The following is a 17715-nucleotide window of genomic DNA, read 5'->3' as shown; positions in this document are numbered from 1 at the left end:
TACCTTATTCACAGTATTTTCCTCCATTAGCGTTCTTAATATTTTTTTCTTTTTAACTAATTTATTTCAATGAAAAAGTGTCTGTTACTATTTATGAATTTCTCTACTTTTGGGCAAAGGAAAGGGCTCAGTGACAAGCTGCACTCTTAGCACTGCCTGTGCTCCTTGAGACTCAGAAGCAGAATTAGTCCCTGTCTGTAGAGGTGACAAAATGAAAAATAAGGACATTGTCTGTTTTAGTATGCATGCATAGGCACACCAGACATGCAGTTAAATGTAAGCATGTACATTACGGGTAAGAGGTATTGTAATCATTAAAAAGTGGCAATACTAAGACAATTTGATACTTCCTGTTTTGAATTCCTATTCATGGCTGGCCAAAGTTTTCTAATACAATGCCTGGTTTAGGATTAATTTACCTTTATCTAGAAAGAAAGAAAAGAAAAAAAAAAAAGAAAGAAAACTTGCAGTGTTTTTCTGTTTTTCTTATACTGACATTTTTGTCAAGTTTCCTCAAACTCCTATGCTTTAAAGCAGGAGCTCAACCTTGGCAGAGGATAAGCTTTATATCAGTGTTGCATCTTTTTCCAGTACTGTCAAAATCTGACAAAATAAACCTTTGACAATTGGCCTCAGATTTGCTAAAGTGCAACTGTTAAGTTATAAAGATGCTGCTTGTATATTCTGATTCCTTTAACAGGTTGTTCTGACCTGACAAGGCAGGTAAACAGTAATTGATCAGACTTGCAACAGCCCATGGAATCCAGACAGAGCTGTCCAGCTTTGGCACTGAAAATAGTTGCTTTGCCCAGAACGTATATGATACTCTTGTCTGCCAGAGTCTGTTTTTCTTGAGCTCTTAACTTCTCATTGCATCTACACAGCATAAAATGTTCTCCCAAGGGACAACAGCTGGAAGGAAAGCAAACAAAGCAAACAAAAAAAGAGGAGACAGGAGAAAGTCTAGAAGAGAAAGAAAGATGTTTACATGAAAGATGTAAAAGAAAAGAAAAGAAACCACAATCAAGACAAAAACAAAGAAACCACAACCTAGCTTTGGCTGGGCTATAATGAATTTTCTTCTCTAGTAACTTGTACAGTGCTGTGCTCTGAATTTAGTGTGACAGTAATGCTGATAATACACTGATGTTTCAGCTCCTGCTAAGCAGTGTCTAACATATGCCAAACACTCTTCCATCACCTATGATCTGCCACCAAAGAGGTGGCAGAACCTCATGCTCAGGACAGAAGCTGGGGGAAGCTGGCCAGGAGCTACTGATCATGGCTCAGGGATGGGTTGGGCATCGGTTAGCAGGTGATAAGCAAACGTGTCATGCATTTGTTTCTCTCAGGTTTTACTCTTCACTTCCTCTCTGTCCTTTTCATTATTATTTGTAGTAGTAGCAGCAGCATTAGGATTATTACTATAATATTTTACTTTGTTTTAGTTATTAAAGTGTTCTTATATCAACCCACAAGTTTTACCTTTTTTTCTCTGCAACTCTACTCTCCATCCCACCAGGAGTGAGGATGGGAGAGGAAAGGGAAATGAAGGGAAAAACAGGGAGGAGAAAGGTAAGGAATGAGCAAGTGGCTGTGTGGCAACTAGCGGCGTGCTGAAGTTAAGCCATGGAAGATTCAATGCTGGGAAAGAAGGGAATTATGAGACCAAAAGAAACACAAGGCTAGCAGAATTATGGGTGAGAAAGAGAAATTTTGTCACATTACATCAGAAGACAAGACAGAACGACAGGCTTAAAGGAATATGAGTCTGTTTTCTCACTGTAAGTATTCCAGCCTGGCCACTTTGTAATTTCTTTCCCACAAAATCATTTATTAAAATTAATATTAATTTTAATTTAACATCGATTTTAATTTAATTATTAAAAGTAATATTTAATATTAATTTAATTAATATTAAAACATTAAAACAATGGACACTGTTCTGAAAGCACAAAGTTGCACTATTGTAACACCATCAGTTTTCAGTATCTCTAATTTAGAATGTTATAGTGACATCTAGCTCTTTAAAAACTCAATTCAATTCAGTATGCAAGAATCAGAAACCACCCACTCTATTCAGAACTCAGAAACAGCCAAATATACACAATCTTATTTTTCCCAGTATTTTCTTTATAAAACTAATGCATACTCAAAGAAAAATTCTGCGAGCTAAATTCCGTTACTTTGTATCTAGACTGAAACAAATCAAAGTAAATATTGCTTTCTAGTATCTGGAAACACAAGATACAGGAATAAAGCCACAAGAATATAAACAGGTGTTTTCATGTAGTTTATGTCTTCTGAAACATTATCCACAGGAAGTCTTAACAATAATCCAGGAATGACCTGAATGCATTATGCTGAATGCTTGCTTCCCATGCACACTGGTGAGAACCAGTAAAGGAGAGTATCCACAGAGATTGCTACAGGACAAGAAGGTGTGTGAATAGAGCTGAAGAAAAAAAAAACATTTGCACATCTAGAAAAAAAATTTGTGGGCTATCTCTACAGTCATTTCTTCTTTGATAGTACTTGCATTTAGTATAGGTAGCGTACTTTCATAGTTCCAAAATCCAGTGTGGCAGTTTTACTGGCTAGTTGAGACAAAAGGACATCTTATCTACAGTATTAATTTCATTTTCCCTGTCTATGTGCCAATGCTCTTTATGTGAGCAGGTAGAAGATTTCTACTTCTCTTATTTTGTTAGGTTTTTAAAGTATTATCATCATTATTATTCCAAACAGTGGGTTTTCAATTATAAACATGTATTTTTCATCTCCATCACGATCATTAACAAACCAACATCATAAACAAATAGAATGCTTTAACAAACCACGGAAATCTCTTCTTGGACTCTAGTATTTGACATTCATTACTTACGAACACAAATTTACATAGAATTATACAAAACTGAGTTAACAAACCAATTAGTATGCATTTATGGAAGATAATTTGTGAATGTACGTTAAGTGTGATCTGAACAAGGAAGCACAGCTCTGCTCTATTTATCTTGATAAAAACACCATACAGTGATACTTGCATATTAAAAAGGAATTCATCAGGAAACTGCAGACTTATTATTACAGATTAGTAGTCTCATGTAAAGTTGATGACGATACCATGCATATTCAGGAAAATTTCTTAAGTAAATCAAATTGCTGCCTGCCCAGAGTAATCAAACTATACTACTTACAAGGCCTGAAAATATGTCCGAAAAAATAACTTTAGAACACGATTTCAAGAAAGCACCCTTTTTCATTAACTGCATCTCTTCAAGAATTAGTGCAGTCTGTGATCTGGTGCTTTGGTATGTAGAATTATGTAAATTAACAAGCTAATGCACTACCAAGAGGTGTAGTTAAGTAATCTTATAGGAAAAAAGTGCTTAAAAGCTCGCTCTTTTCCTGCCCTGCTGGATTTATTGGGATAGAGAAGACTACACTGAAGAACAAAAAATTCCACTGAGACCCACATAATCTCAAAATTATTCAGATGGAAAGAACTATATATTAGAGAATTTATGGGATTCCTTCAGAAACTTTGACAGTCAATTATTTCTGCTTATGAAACAGACACTGTAAAAACAGGACAGTGGCAATAAACAAGATCTAAAGGAAACCAGGCTAGAAAGTAAAGTTCAAGCACCATTCCCCATTTTTCAAACTAAAGTGTCATGCAGAACTTTGAAGTTATTTAATTGCTGACTCTAAGAACAGCTATGAAAAAAACACTACTTTTTCCAGGTTGTTAAAGATGTACATCATGAAAAATAAATTAAAAATACATTTACATTACCCCTCATCCAAATATTAACACAATGGTATCCCCATCAGCTCACCTCCAAGAGCAGCAAAACTTGGATCCACATGTAAAGGATTCCAATCCCCACTCAACCGATACAAGGCAGCCTGTAGAAACAGAGAAGGAGTCAGAACAAGCAGAAGTCACATGGAAATTCATGACAGCTTAAGAAACACATCACAATCTATTTTACTAGTCCTTACACAATATAGTCTACAACAAGGCATGTAAAATAGAAACTAATTACTATTGTTGTCTTTGACAAATTTATCCACAGTGTAAAACAGAAGTATATATATGATTTTTTTTAACAACATACAAACACAGTATCAGGTTTTTCCAACAACAGATTCATCTTACAGGGATCAGAAACATCCTTTTTTTCCTTTTAAATTATGATATACTTCTCTCATAGCAGATTGATGGGTAGCTGATCCCAGTATCAAAAACAAACAATACCCCAAAGTAACACTCTAAGCTTTCTAGAAGGCTTTTGCTTAATGCTAAATAGTCTCTTTTGTTACTAAAAAAAGTAGAGAAACTCAGACTTAGTGTGTTTTATATACTATGAATGTGAATAAACCTGAGAAGCGATGAAGAATATGGCTACTGTACTTCAGGTTTCTCTCCCTGTGTAGCTTTAGCATTTTCATTATCAAATCTTGTATTTGCTGTACATGCAGAGTAGCCAGCAGTCCATATTATGAGAGATACCAAAAGCCAACCTCTGCTATTTCTGAAATAAAACCTTCTTCTCTGGTCAACAGATTACAGTGAAATCCAGTGACTAAATGATAGCAGAGTACTCCCTAGTAAAAATTTCTCAGAAGTACAGTGAAAACCAGTATATTACATTAACTAATGAAGATTCCAAGAATTCAGCAGTTTAATTATGATGACATATACAAACTGAACACAGATTTAATTGAAAAAAGCTTTTAAACTGAAAACAAATTGTATTTTAGTCAAGCACATTACTGGCCTTTAGAACACACTGTCAGTAAAAAATTTTTCCCAGCATTTTGAACTAGGACAATAAAAAAATTGTATGTATTTATTTGAATGATTGTAAACTGTGCTAATTCTGTTTGGAGGAAAGAAGACAGCGGATTTTTCAAAGAGAAGGATAAAGAAAAAAGATTCCCAAAAGGAAGAATTTTCCAATATATGCCTAACACTGTTTTTCTATCAAGTCTGAAGCAGACAGTGAAACTAGAAAGATTCTGAACCCTTGTTATCTTTCTAAACCATAATGCACCTGGGTCATTTCTCCACCTATCTACAGCTTTAACACTATGCTCTACCTCTCTGTTATTTCTCACAGCAATTTTCATCAATACGGCAAGTGTTTTGAGCCTGTGTTAAGGTGGAATGTAAAGACCTTGTCTCTGGTTTCTGTGAGAGCTGGAACCAGACACTAAAAACAGCAAGAAGAAAATCGTAAACTGCACTATAGCATTAGCATACAAATTCTTAGAAAGGCAAACAGTAAGCTAATATCTCTCTGTGGCTCTTTACATATTTGTTTACCGTTTTCAAAACGCGTCTCCTTTCAGAGAAAAAAAAAAAAAAGACAACAGTGGATCTGGAATTTCTAACTGTAGTTTTATCTTTGCCAAAAACACACATTTATTATATTTTCTTTTTTTTTTTTTTTAATTATCTTCTAATTAATTGTATCATTTCTTGGGAAAATAATGAAGACTGGAAATTTAATAATAGTGTAAGACTGAAGTTCAGCTGGGTCTGTGTTTGGGATCCTGACAAAGACCAAAGAGAGGGCAAATAATTTCCTGAAAATGTAAAAGTTAGAACACTATGAAATACATTTTTAGTGAGAGACAGACCCATACTGTCTTTTCACAGAAGTAAATTTAAATCTGACAATCTAAAGAGAATTCTTCATCAGAATTCTATGAAATAGGCTCTCTTCATTACTCAAGTTTTCTTTCAAAAGAGTCTGAAATCTAACAGCAAATTGCTACTCAAGAAAAAAGTTCCAGATACTAAATTATTAAATAATTAAGCAACTTCACAGCTAAATTAAAATTCTAGGGTCTCACTGTCATTCTTCAATTAATTTGAATTTTTACAAAAGTTGTCAGGAAGCGGTTTTCACAAAAGAGCTGTTGCAATAAATTTTAATTCTAGCTAAATAACATTTAGTTCCAGTACTGGAAAATTCAATTTATGGATCATAAGAAAAAAGACAAATTTCTGTGTTAAGCCCAAAACTCAAATCTAGCTATGCAGCTGTTGCTTACTAAAACTGTAATAAGATCTAACCATTTATTTAGAGTGATAATAAGCATTACTTGGGAGACAATACTTGTACCAAATGGTTTTCAAATTTATGGGAGAAAAAATACTTGTGCTTTGCTAACAAAATAAATGTAGCAGTTAGAAAACAACTGGGTTCAGAGAATTAAATGTGGACAATGTATTTAACTAAAATTCTGACATATTAATCTGGCAAATTATACTTGTCTTTTTGTATTTTCAGTAACAACAGTGACCCTGGTCACAGCTGGAAAAAACTGAGGCAGAACTGAAAAAAAATAAAGGCAACAATGAAACTTTTTTCAGATTCAGTGCAGCCAAATCAGGTCTGCCAACAAATTGCATTTACCACAATATTTGGTAAATCATCATTATATAAACTACAGTCAACATGAAAACAGAACTGCTTTAATGCCTTGTTGGCTCTAGTTTCTATATTCCTCCAGTAAGGACACTTCATAAGTGACAGCATTCTGGGGTACAGGGGGAAAAAGAAAACAAAAACCCAAGCAACCAACCAAAGATGTATCCTTGAAAGATTACAATAATCAATTGATGTAAAGTATAAGACTGAAGTCAGTCGTAATACGGTTAAATTGTTCTCATTAATAACACAAACTGTCAAGTCTCATTTCGTAACAATTCAGGAGTTCTGACGGACCACAAAAGAAAAGGCGCTATCAAGCCTGTCGGTGCCAATTTTTCAGTCTTCCTGCAGACTATAATAAAGGTCAGTGGTAAAGCTGATGAAAAAGGAAACCAACTATCCATGTATTTTCCCTTCTAACTGGGCAGAAAAAGACCTCTACCCAGAAGCTTACCTTACCAAGGAAAGAAGTGTATATATGAATACATGTATATATGGACACGGACATGTGTGTATGCATGCTTTTACAGATTATTTAAGACAAAAAGTAGTCAAGCCATCTTGTGAAGAAAACATCAACAATCTCATCTGCATGTGCCATGGGCTCTCATTCACATTAATAACAGTGAAAATTTGCAGTTAAAATGGCAGTGTTGATGCTTCAAGGGCTCAAATTTAGCACAGTACTTAAGTAATTCACTGTACATAAAACTTCCCCATCCTGCACTGTTCATGCATTTTCTGTTTGTCCATATCAAATGTTTTTCAAATTTAGTATCAACTTACATATTCTGACACAGACCTCACAAAACATTAGTCACTTTTTAGTAGGATGACAAATATGCAAGAAGCCTTTCCCTTAACCATGTGCCTCTCTTAATCAAAATAAACAAATTTCTTCATTTTGGGGAACTTCAAATGGATTAACAATTTTTACAGCCTTTACTAAGACATGTATAGACAAGGGGAGGAAACAAAGTTGGTAAGTAATACTAACTTGTCAAAACAAATTGACTGCCAGACTCATACCTTGTCTTTTATTACCTTAATACACAAAATTTTACCATAATATAAGTCCTCAAATATTTGTCAAAATTGCCATGATTAAACAATTATATTCTGATCTTCCCAACAAGAATACACACAAAGGACTGAAGGTTATATAAAACTTGACATTAATAACAAACTTTCAAAGTAATTACTATTACAAACAATTTACTATATAATAGTTCTGGGAGTACCATTTATGTACACTGAAACTTTTAAACAAACAACAGACAGGTTATCAAATCTCAGGAAAGACTTCACATCCCTTTGTTTGGTTTTATCATCCTTTCTTGTTTGGTACTTTTTCTTCTATCATGCTGTCCATATTTGTGAACCTGCATAACATCATTTTCTCTATCATTAATTAAATTATTTATGCTATAAATAGGAAAAAAAAAGTCACCAAATCTCTCAGGAGGCTCTTTTGTGCTATTGCCTGAAATTCACTTAAATTTACACACCTTTAGGCAACGCTATACTACAGTCTTCACAGAACAGGATATAATCAGAATTTGTTCTACAACCATATTTTGATGGGAACTATGTCATACCTTTTCTGTTGCACAACAGCTTCCATTTTCTCCTTTTTGTTGCCCATGCTGTGTGCATTGGTGTAGATGCAATTGGGCTACCGATCCCACCACCTTTTTGTGGGTATGAAGACATAATTCCTACACTGTGCTCTCAAGTGCTTCCATGTTTTCTAACACATCAATAACTCTTCTGTCTCTGCTGACACATGGATTCCATCTCCACTGAGACATCTTCCCTCAAATACTGTCATTCCGCCCTCATTCTTGTCCCTAGTGAGCCTGGTTTTATCTCTTTCCTGCTTCAAATCTAGTTTAAAACTCATTTAATGAGCCCTGCTTAATCCTGTGCAAAGATCTTCTATGCCTTTGAGACTAGGTGTACCCCACTTGCTGATAGCAGGCCTGCTGTTGTGCAAACTGACCCATGATCAATAAAGCCAAAATTACACCACTGACACCAGGCTGACAGCCAGGTATTGATCTGTTGGGTCTTCCTGTTTCTTCCTTCATCATTTGCTAAATTGTCTAAAACACAAATATTCACATACGCTTAGGATTAAAACACATATGAAGACTGCAGAATAAAAGATGGCTTTCCACAGGTAAGGATTCACATTCGAGCTACACAGAAGCTTGGAAGGGTCTTATCACACCATTAACAGGCGTAAAGTAAAGCCTCGTAATAATGGACCTACTGGAAACAGGCAGAAAACATTTCACAGTAGATTTTAGCTTAATAATTCATTAAGCATTCATTAAATGCTTCCCACGATCCTCTTTCATTCCAAAAATTCTTCTTAGTAAGTTTTTATTGTAAAGTCCACTCTCTGACAACAAATTAGATTTCTGCATAATTGTTTTCACAACTGCCTCCAGTTACATTAGGAACTGTAATTTTAAACTGAATCTGACACAGTGAAAAACTAAACTCAGGTAGCTGCAGTATGAGCAGGACTGCAGGACTGAGAATGACTCAGGAAGGGAAGGTGACTCCTGCAGTCTTAATCACAGGATGCTGATAACACTACTTCAAACAGGACAGGGGCCAATTATTTCCTCCTCTTTCAGAGAAAACAAAAATAATTCTATTTTTGAAAAAAACCCCAATGCACTAAAAACCAGCAATTTCTTCATAACCTGTCAATGCATGCTAGATTTATACCTGGAACAGAAGGTTTTACATAGTTTTAAGATTAGTCTAGGTATGATTTACTGAATCTCTCTCAAAATCTCTGAATGAGTAAAGAATAATATTCACTTATATAGTGTATATATATGTCTCTTTTTTATGCTGCTAACTGTATCACATCCAGAAAAATTACCACCTGATGCTGTATGCCACTACTTTAAACATTCTCTGTACAATTACATTGCCTCAAACATTTATACACATTCTTGCTTTATAGATTAGAAACTACAAGGAGAAAAGGTTGTAACCGCCAAGCAGCAGAAACAAATTCCAGCTCTCCAATGGTAAATTTGAAGGCCTAGCTTTTTAAAGCACCTCACATTTCTGATGTACAGTTTACAAGCTCAGAATACAGCCTCTGTGGATTTCAGTTTCAGCCTGTGATGCTCAGACATCCTCCAGCTAGTCCTATTCCCAAATTCCATCTTACAAATTCTATTGTCTAATCCTCTTCTACCAGTCACCGATTAAGGAGCACCCATGCCTGAGTGCTTGGGATATGTGGATGACAGTGGCGCTCAGACCAAAGTACAGAAAATCCATTGCCAAACACCTGCAGTTCCAACCACTCTCTAACCATGAGATTATTTTCCTCTCATTACTACTCCGAATATAACTTGTTGCAATAAATAACAGGAAAACTGACTTCCTACACTGTCTCAATTGATGCCTACACCTTTTTCCTCGCATGTGGAAGGTGCTCCTGAAGAAGAGGGAAACAAACACACATTCATTCATGCCAGCATTACTGAAAACTGTATCATTAAACATTGCACACAAAGCAGATTAAGACTACAAAACTCACAACCTTTATTTGGAATTTTTATCTTTTTAGATATCTGTAATACTTAAAACACTATCATAGTTTTCCAAATAAAAGCAACTTTAAAATGACAGGATATAAATAAGCTCCTTTGACTGACCAGTATTAAGCTTTAGAGCTTCATCAGCTCTAAAGTATTTAAAAATTCTTGAAAGCAAGAATGGCCAAACTGCCTGACCATGGAAGCGTCAGAGCAGAAGTACCATGTGTTCGAGATCTCCAAACTGCATGGAAAAGTAGCTGTAACTGAAATCTACATGTGATAGCTCACACGACGCTGCATTGCAGAGTCTTAAAGGGTTCACAGTTGCATGTACACAGGTGCAAAAGCATTGCAGGCTGAGACGCTATGTTGCTCAAAACCTGCCTAAATGTGCCTTTTTGCTTTTTTGTCATGTCTATTTCTCCCTACTAATATAAGTAACAAGCACACAGAGTCAGAATTCAGAGTAGAAGAAGGCTTTGGAGAAATACATGATACTGTTGCAAGCAAAGAGAATTTTTCTACTGGCAAATATTTTGTAAAATCACTAGATGTTTTATTGAGATGAGCTGACATTAACAAAAACTTGGAAGTCCTGCAAATTCCAAATACTACAGCTTTAGTTTTGCCATATCACAAAACAGGTAGCTTTCAGAAAAAGGTGAAAGAAAACAGAGAACAGTAAAACTGAAATGACATGGTCAAAAATTTCATCCTGTGCACTACTGTTACGCTGTTTATTTGTTGTCATTACACTGTGTATTCTGAATATTATTTCTGATATTGGAAGACAGGTAACAGATTTTTGGAAGGAAACTTGTAGAATATCAGAACACTGAGTTTTTCCAAGAGCAAACAAACAAATCACAGAAAGTCCACTACAAATTCGACACCTTACTTGTTTCCTTCCTCAAAAGTGACTTGTATTAGTTAAGGTATTATCCACTTTAAATAAGCACTGAAGCTTACCTTGTGTATTGTCAGAAAATGAGCTCCCAAGGAATCAACACATTTAGAAAGAGAGTGAAAGCTATATGCAGACAAAATTCTCCAGAGATACAGGTCATTGCCTGCCTGTTATTCTTCATTGCATTAGCAACCATTCAGCAAAATCAGTTTGATTGATTAATTTAAGCACCCAGTTTGAAAACTGCCAGGACAAAAGCTGTGTAACTACATTAAATATTCCCTATAGGGTTGAAATTGAATGATACATTCCTTGCTAATGGCTAACAGTCAAACACCCTCTAGACGTCTTGATCTTCTGTCAGAAGGTCTATTTAATTCAAAAGACTTATGGCAGTGTGTCTGGTAAAGTGAAGTTCAGGTTACAGAGAGAGAACAAGCTAGAAAAATACCACCACACATCTCTACAGGGCAAGATGCAAAAATTGTCATCTAGTTCTTTGCAGAAAAATTCATGAATACAGAAGAAATATTTTATATCCTTCTTCAGCAAGATGCAATTTTAAGTTTTAAAGGCTTTTAGAAGATCAGATCCTTCTAAATTTTTCTTAGCCACTTTTACCTTTAAGCAACTTACATCATGGTACTGCAACTCATTCATAAGCACTAGCTGGAATTTAAAGAACTTCTCAGAAATGGGTACAGATCTGAGAGGGATAAATATATATTATACCTCTTGCTATTAGTCTTTGATACCACTAACCAAAAGGATTACTTTGTTCTGTCAACGGTCACATAGCACAAAAATCTGTCAAGGAACTATAGGTGGCTGTACCCTTTCTTCTGCTGAACACACGATGGTGGGCAGAAATAGTTATTTAGCCCTCCATTCACAGTGTCCTCCTCACTAAGCAGTGTTTCATCTGGTCTGCAACTTTCTTCCTCTTGAAAAAATACCACTGCAGTAGACTTAGAACTGAGTAAACTTGCAAGGTAACCAAAGTCATTATCTTCAGTGAAAGACAGGTGTGTAAATATCTCTAAATTATGCATGTAAATCTATTTATCACATGGTTTACTACATGATTATGATATGAAAAGGGGAAAAAATGCTGATTATGAAGAGCAGTTTAGCCAGGTAATTGTGGTAACATAAAAATAGAGAGTCACAACCATCACTGGACATAAGTACAGATTAAGTTAAATCAAACACCATCTGCAAACGGACTCTTCCAGTCTGTTTTATACTCTGTATCAATTCAACAGTTGAATGGCAACAGTAATTTTTGCCAACACACTTTTCATTTAAACACTAAGACATTCCGAAATTTTGAAGCAGTTGTGTGCCAGCTTCCATTTTTTAAAGAAGATATTGGGCAGCTATGTGTCATTCCACAGACAGATAAATGCAAAATCTTGGTAAATGTAAAATATTTTCCCAAGCTGTCCTTCCCATGAAAGTCTGTATCCGTACATAAAGTTCCCGAGTGCTACACATTCTCCCCTCCTGTACACCCATTCTGTCATCATTACTGAAACACAAATGCTACTGAACTAATTTGGCACAGAAGCCTTCTTGTGATTATCAAGTCATTATCAAAGTCCACTGGCTGTGGCTCCTCTAACTTCTAACCAGAGAATAATTCTCTTTATATATCTACCTGTCAGAGTAGATCTTTAAAAAAGCAAGTGAAGTGGCTCTGCTACTTCTTTTATTTTCAAGAATTAGTCTTGCAATAGCAAGTTTCCCAACTTGCATGTTATAGTGTCATTACTATCTTTTATCTCATGAACTTCAAGCATTTTGCGCACAATATCAATTCTAGACATATGGGTTTAAGGCTCAGAAACTAAAACTACCATATGAACAAGGCAATCATAAATACCATCTGAAAACTGATGAGCCTGGAATCAATTCCAATATAATCATGCAGTGGAGAATCTTTCCAACATTCAAAATAAACACTTCTAAATACTGATCCTTCAGAGATGCTGTATCTCATCTAATAAAGGGTCAGCTGCTAGAAAGCACATTCCACCACATTTAGCCACCTGCCAGGAGAAAAGTACTCCCACACTATTCCCTGCTCCTTGCCACTTTTCAGTGAAGCCTATTGAGAAGAATAAGACACCAGTACCTCCTAGACCAATGCTGTGAATTTTAGGATGCAGCCAGTACATCAGTGACATAAACAAAAACGCTGATCTTGGCTCTCTTTTCCAGCTGAAATGGGTAGGGCTAACTTGGACTTCAAGCACAAGAACCAGCTGGATGAGACTTAATTATTCCATATATAATCAGAGAGAGGCTAAGCAGACATTGCAATTACCACAGTTCAGCTAATGCTCAACATTTTAATTCCATCTTCCAAAGCCACAGCCATCTGCCATGACTAAGTTGATTTTGGAAACACCACTCTGTGTCCTAACGTTGGTAACTCCAGACTTTCCTTTCTTCTTTGTCTGACACCTACAGGTTTTTCTTGAGAGGAGGTTATATTTCTGCCTGGGGAAAGCAGATGCCTGTGAACCAGTGAGAATGTGGACAAACAGAAACATATCCGGACAGTGTCTGCCAGTATTTCAGGTTTCCCTTGACTCCCCCTACTACAAATTTAACTTTTTCAAAACTGTGAGTCACAAGCAATTTTTTTTTTTTTTTTTTTGGGTCACAATGTGTTTGTTTGCACCATGTGGTGTAAATTTCAGGAAGCCTGAACCTGTACAAACATTCATCTCCTTCTTCTATACAAAATTTGTAATAAACAACTATAAAATTACATCAGTCTTACGAAAAGAATGTTTCACACAGTACACTGAACACAGTGTCATAAGCTAGAAGAAACTTTAGCTTTACACATACAAACACACACATATATATACACACATAAACATAAATAAGCAAGTATAAATTCCTGAGGTATATCAAAAAACCTAAACTATTGGTTAAGATCATTAACACTCCTTTCTCCAAACAAAATAAAGACTTCTACACCTAAAGAACACAAAACTTTACCTGATCAGCTGTTGTAACATCAGAAATTACAGCATCAGGGGGTCTCTTTGGTGGAACTGCTGTTACCTAAAGCACAAGTAATAGTATTATTAGTATTTCACAGCAGTAATCTTTTATCTATACCTAATGCCAGAATACACCAGTTATGTATAAAAAGAAACAATATTTACCAAATTGGTATGCTTCCTCCTAGCCTTTCTACATTTATGGATAAATAAAAAAGATACTTAGTCCAGAAAACATCACTTATCAAGGTTAGCCTTACAAAGACAGTGATTCTGAGGCATCAGATCCTGCCTACAGTTACATGATTCACCTGATGTGTCCGATAACATTTTTTCCAAATTATCAAAAAAAAGCCAAGCAAGAATTATTCACTCAGAAAAAAGCCGTTGTCTCACAGAATAGTAAAATGCTTTGGAACACATAGACAAAAATGAAGCTTTTAAAATAATACTTTTAAAGGCACAATGAAGAACAAAATTATTTACTACCTCACCTGTGGATTCTGTTTCATTATTTTTCACCTTTATGAGCTTTCAGCACCTTTTTTATACTTTTTTCTTTTACCTTTTTTTTTTTTTTTGCAATTACATGCTGCATATTAAGCCCCACTTTACTGCAAAAAAGCTGTTCCTTGCGTAATCTACAGCTTCACAGTTCCGTTTTGAAGATATAAATCTTACCAACAGACTGAAAGAGAACATTCTATATCATGACAAACATAAAGTACACCATAATCAATTCAAGCTATTAAAGTAGCTGAAATAATTTTTTTCTCCTCTACTCCTTGTATTTTCAAAACAAACAAAAAAGTCCAGAAAGAAACTAGCATAAGCTCTAAAATGAAAGAAAGCAAACTGATTCACACCTGTAGTAATTTCACTTATCTTAATTTGTGTAAGATCTTTATCAAAGGAAAGAGAAATAAAAAGAAATCAAGTGCTTTGTAGTTTCATGTATAATAAAAGCAAAGGTTCTTCCCTATTTATTAACACAGAGCAAGACCACTTCTTGGGCTGAAGATTTGATAACAGCACTCCTCTTGTCACTTCAGAGAATCACAGAAGACCTACACAATCAGCTTGGTAACAAGAATATTACCTAAACATGCTCTCAAAACAAGCATGACTAGCCAATTTAATTCCAGCTCGTTTAAAGAAACTCAGCTTAACCTACTGAGTCATTAAAACCAACAACATGTGAATAATCAACAAAACCCCTCTACCCACAGGTCAAGAAACCCTCAACTCAAGAGGAGACACATGACTTACACAACACACTGCTCACCAGAGACCTCAACTTGGAAATCTGTTCCTCCTGACTTGCAATATCATTTTAAAATACAATAAAAGTGTTAAGTGACAAAAAGACACACTACAACATATGTCTGTTCAGCTTGGGATTTCGTTTTGCACAGAGGGGCGTGAAACTCTTCTAATTGAGAAGGTCTGCAAGGAAAAAGCAGGAAAATCCACCATTGGAAAACTGGCCTCTTGCATGCTGATACCTCTGTTGAAATTGCTGTATTTTTGTCTTAATGAGACTACATTTGGGGGATTTTTTTTAATCATGGGAAGAAGCTACCTGAAACGGGTATTCTTCAAATGTTAAAATGCTAAGTAATGTATATAACATTCTCACACTTCACTAAATAGAGTGAAGAAAAGTTGCCTGAAGTGCAATGTTTAACTAAGAAGTGCCAAAGCACTAAAGTGGACTCTCTGATGTCATCACAATAGATTAGCCTTGAACCACAGGGTTTTTTACATGCACTGCTTATAAAATCTGATTGCAGAACAATGAAGGGCTCCTTCAAAGACGTCGATACACTGGCTACAACAATTTCCTGTGAATTTTTTATACTATAGAAAGGCTCTTTAAAGCAGCAGGCATTTCAGTACCTGATTTGTAAAGTTTATATATCATAAAACTTCTATATAATTGATACAGGTTTAATTAAAAAAACCTGTAAGTTTACATGTAAAAATCCCAAAGAACATCACATACATGAAACTTAGGTACCTCATTATTAATGCTCAAAATTACTGAGCTTAACATACTCTTACTCAACTGCTTATTGCTGTAGTGCCTCAGTGCTCCAGTTCACAATAACAACATGAAGTCACAGCTGACACTGTCCTCAAACACAGTAATGATGGGGATAATGTCAGGTACCCAAATAGCTACCTCCAAGCATTTTGACATACTCTGTGTCCATGTGACAATGTTTGCTACTTGCCAACTCTCTGAAAACAGTAAAGTTCAGCTCCAAACTATAATGCTACTTCTCTTTTCCTCTTTATGTTTTCCAAGCCTCTTCCATACAAACACATAGATTCAGAAAGAGCTACACCTAGAGATCTTTTCTAGAAACTGCAAGTTCAACCCTAATACTGCTTTCCATTAGGATATTCTACCATTTCAAATATTTCAGTGTAGGAATATTTCGTCTGTGTAATGTTTATCAACCCACTTTTCTCTCTAACTCTCAAAACAAAACCACTGGTTTCCCAAGACCTGAACAGTATCTTTTCACTCGGGCTCTACAGTGAACAGAAGTATTTAAATTCCATCTGAGTTTGCTTAGCCGCACTGCTTAAATGCTAGTTTATACTTCCTAGTTCTTACAGCTAATATTTTTCTTGCAGTGCTGACAGAACTCTTTATGTGTTTGGTGGTTTGGTTTTTTTTTAATATGTTTATGTGTGGATTTACCTTGGCCTTTTCTGATGTTCGTTTTCCACCAAATCCTCCAGCTCCAACAAAAAACAAAGAGAACTGATTATAACACACAAGGTCCTCTCCACAATAGGTATCCACTGAAAGACAAAGAAGAGGAAGGTCATATATTGTTCTCAATCTTCTTTTTCATACAACTAGCATGTGTTGTTACAAGAGACAAGTTGAGATGGAAATTTTACAAAGCTCATTTTAACAACTGACAGTGGTCACACTTTCACACTGCACTGTTACAAGTCACTTTCCTAGTAGGGAAGAGTAATGATATGTTTCAAATAATATAATTATCTATTTGAAAGCATTAAAATTAAAAAATGAGCTATTAAATTAAAAAATTGTGACAACATTCAAGGTGCTAAAAACATTTGACAACACAGAACTGAAATTAGATTTATCTCACCATCTCAGACTGTATTCATTTATTTAAATATAGAATTGTACCACAAAATATGATGTATTAAAAGCTACTGAGAATACCCAGTGTGTTAAATAGATTATGAACGCATACAAAAAGAGGTACCGGCACCTTGTATGAGAAGAGTTCCAGAGTTTAAGGTCACTTGTTTCTTCTTTTGAAAAAGTTAGACTTCTTACACTGAACTGAGACTCAGCTTCCTATTGCGGTTCATAGCTATTTCATTCCCTTACATGTCAGACTGGAATTTACAGAACTGTTTTGTTAATATTGTTCACTTCCAGTTCTAAAAGAAATTTAAAAACCAGAGACTCTGCTCACAATAAAGAACTTTTGCATACTGCAGGAATAGACAGGCTTCATATTAGCCCAGTATGAAAAAAAATACAGCTATGAGGAATGGTCAGTAAAAAACTTTTTACAATTTTATCTGACCACTGAAGGAACAAAAGGTCAACAGCATTTAGAGATTCAGAGTCTGTAAACCTACTCTTTTTCTCTAATTTCTCAAAGGACCTTGGCATAATCACACCTAATGAGAGTAAGATTCTGAAAACTGCAAGTTATCAGTTTCTGGAGACATTTTCATCCTCTCACTTGGATTTAGAA

The 17715-nt window shown here is 35.4% G+C and overlaps 1 protein-coding gene across 2 annotated transcripts in view; it reads right to left on the bottom strand.

Annotated features, from left to right (window-relative positions):
- Nucleotides 1–17715, bottom strand: part of HSD17B4 (hydroxysteroid 17-beta dehydrogenase 4) — a 62960-nt gene that overhangs the window by 17299 nt on the left and 27946 nt on the right. For both annotated transcript variants that reach the window (XM_041484162.1, XM_041484161.1), the window contains exons 16-18: nt 16668–16771; nt 13950–14015; nt 3843–3912 (exon numbers count right to left, since the gene is read on the bottom strand). In XM_041484162.1, coding sequence (XP_041340096.1) covers nt 3843–3912; nt 13950–14015; nt 16668–16771 — 240 coding nt within the window. The remainder of the gene's footprint in view (nt 1–3842; nt 3913–13949; nt 14016–16667; nt 16772–17715) is intronic.

This window comes from Pyrgilauda ruficollis, unplaced genomic scaffold (genome assembly GCF_017590135.1).
Source record: "Pyrgilauda ruficollis isolate IOZ18807 unplaced genomic scaffold, ASM1759013v1 scaffold64, whole genome shotgun sequence".
Lineage (NCBI taxonomy): Eukaryota > Metazoa > Chordata > Aves > Passeriformes > Passeridae > Pyrgilauda > Pyrgilauda ruficollis.
The sequence above is the reverse complement of the archived record's forward strand: the minus strand, read 5'-3'. Positions and strand labels throughout refer to the sequence as shown.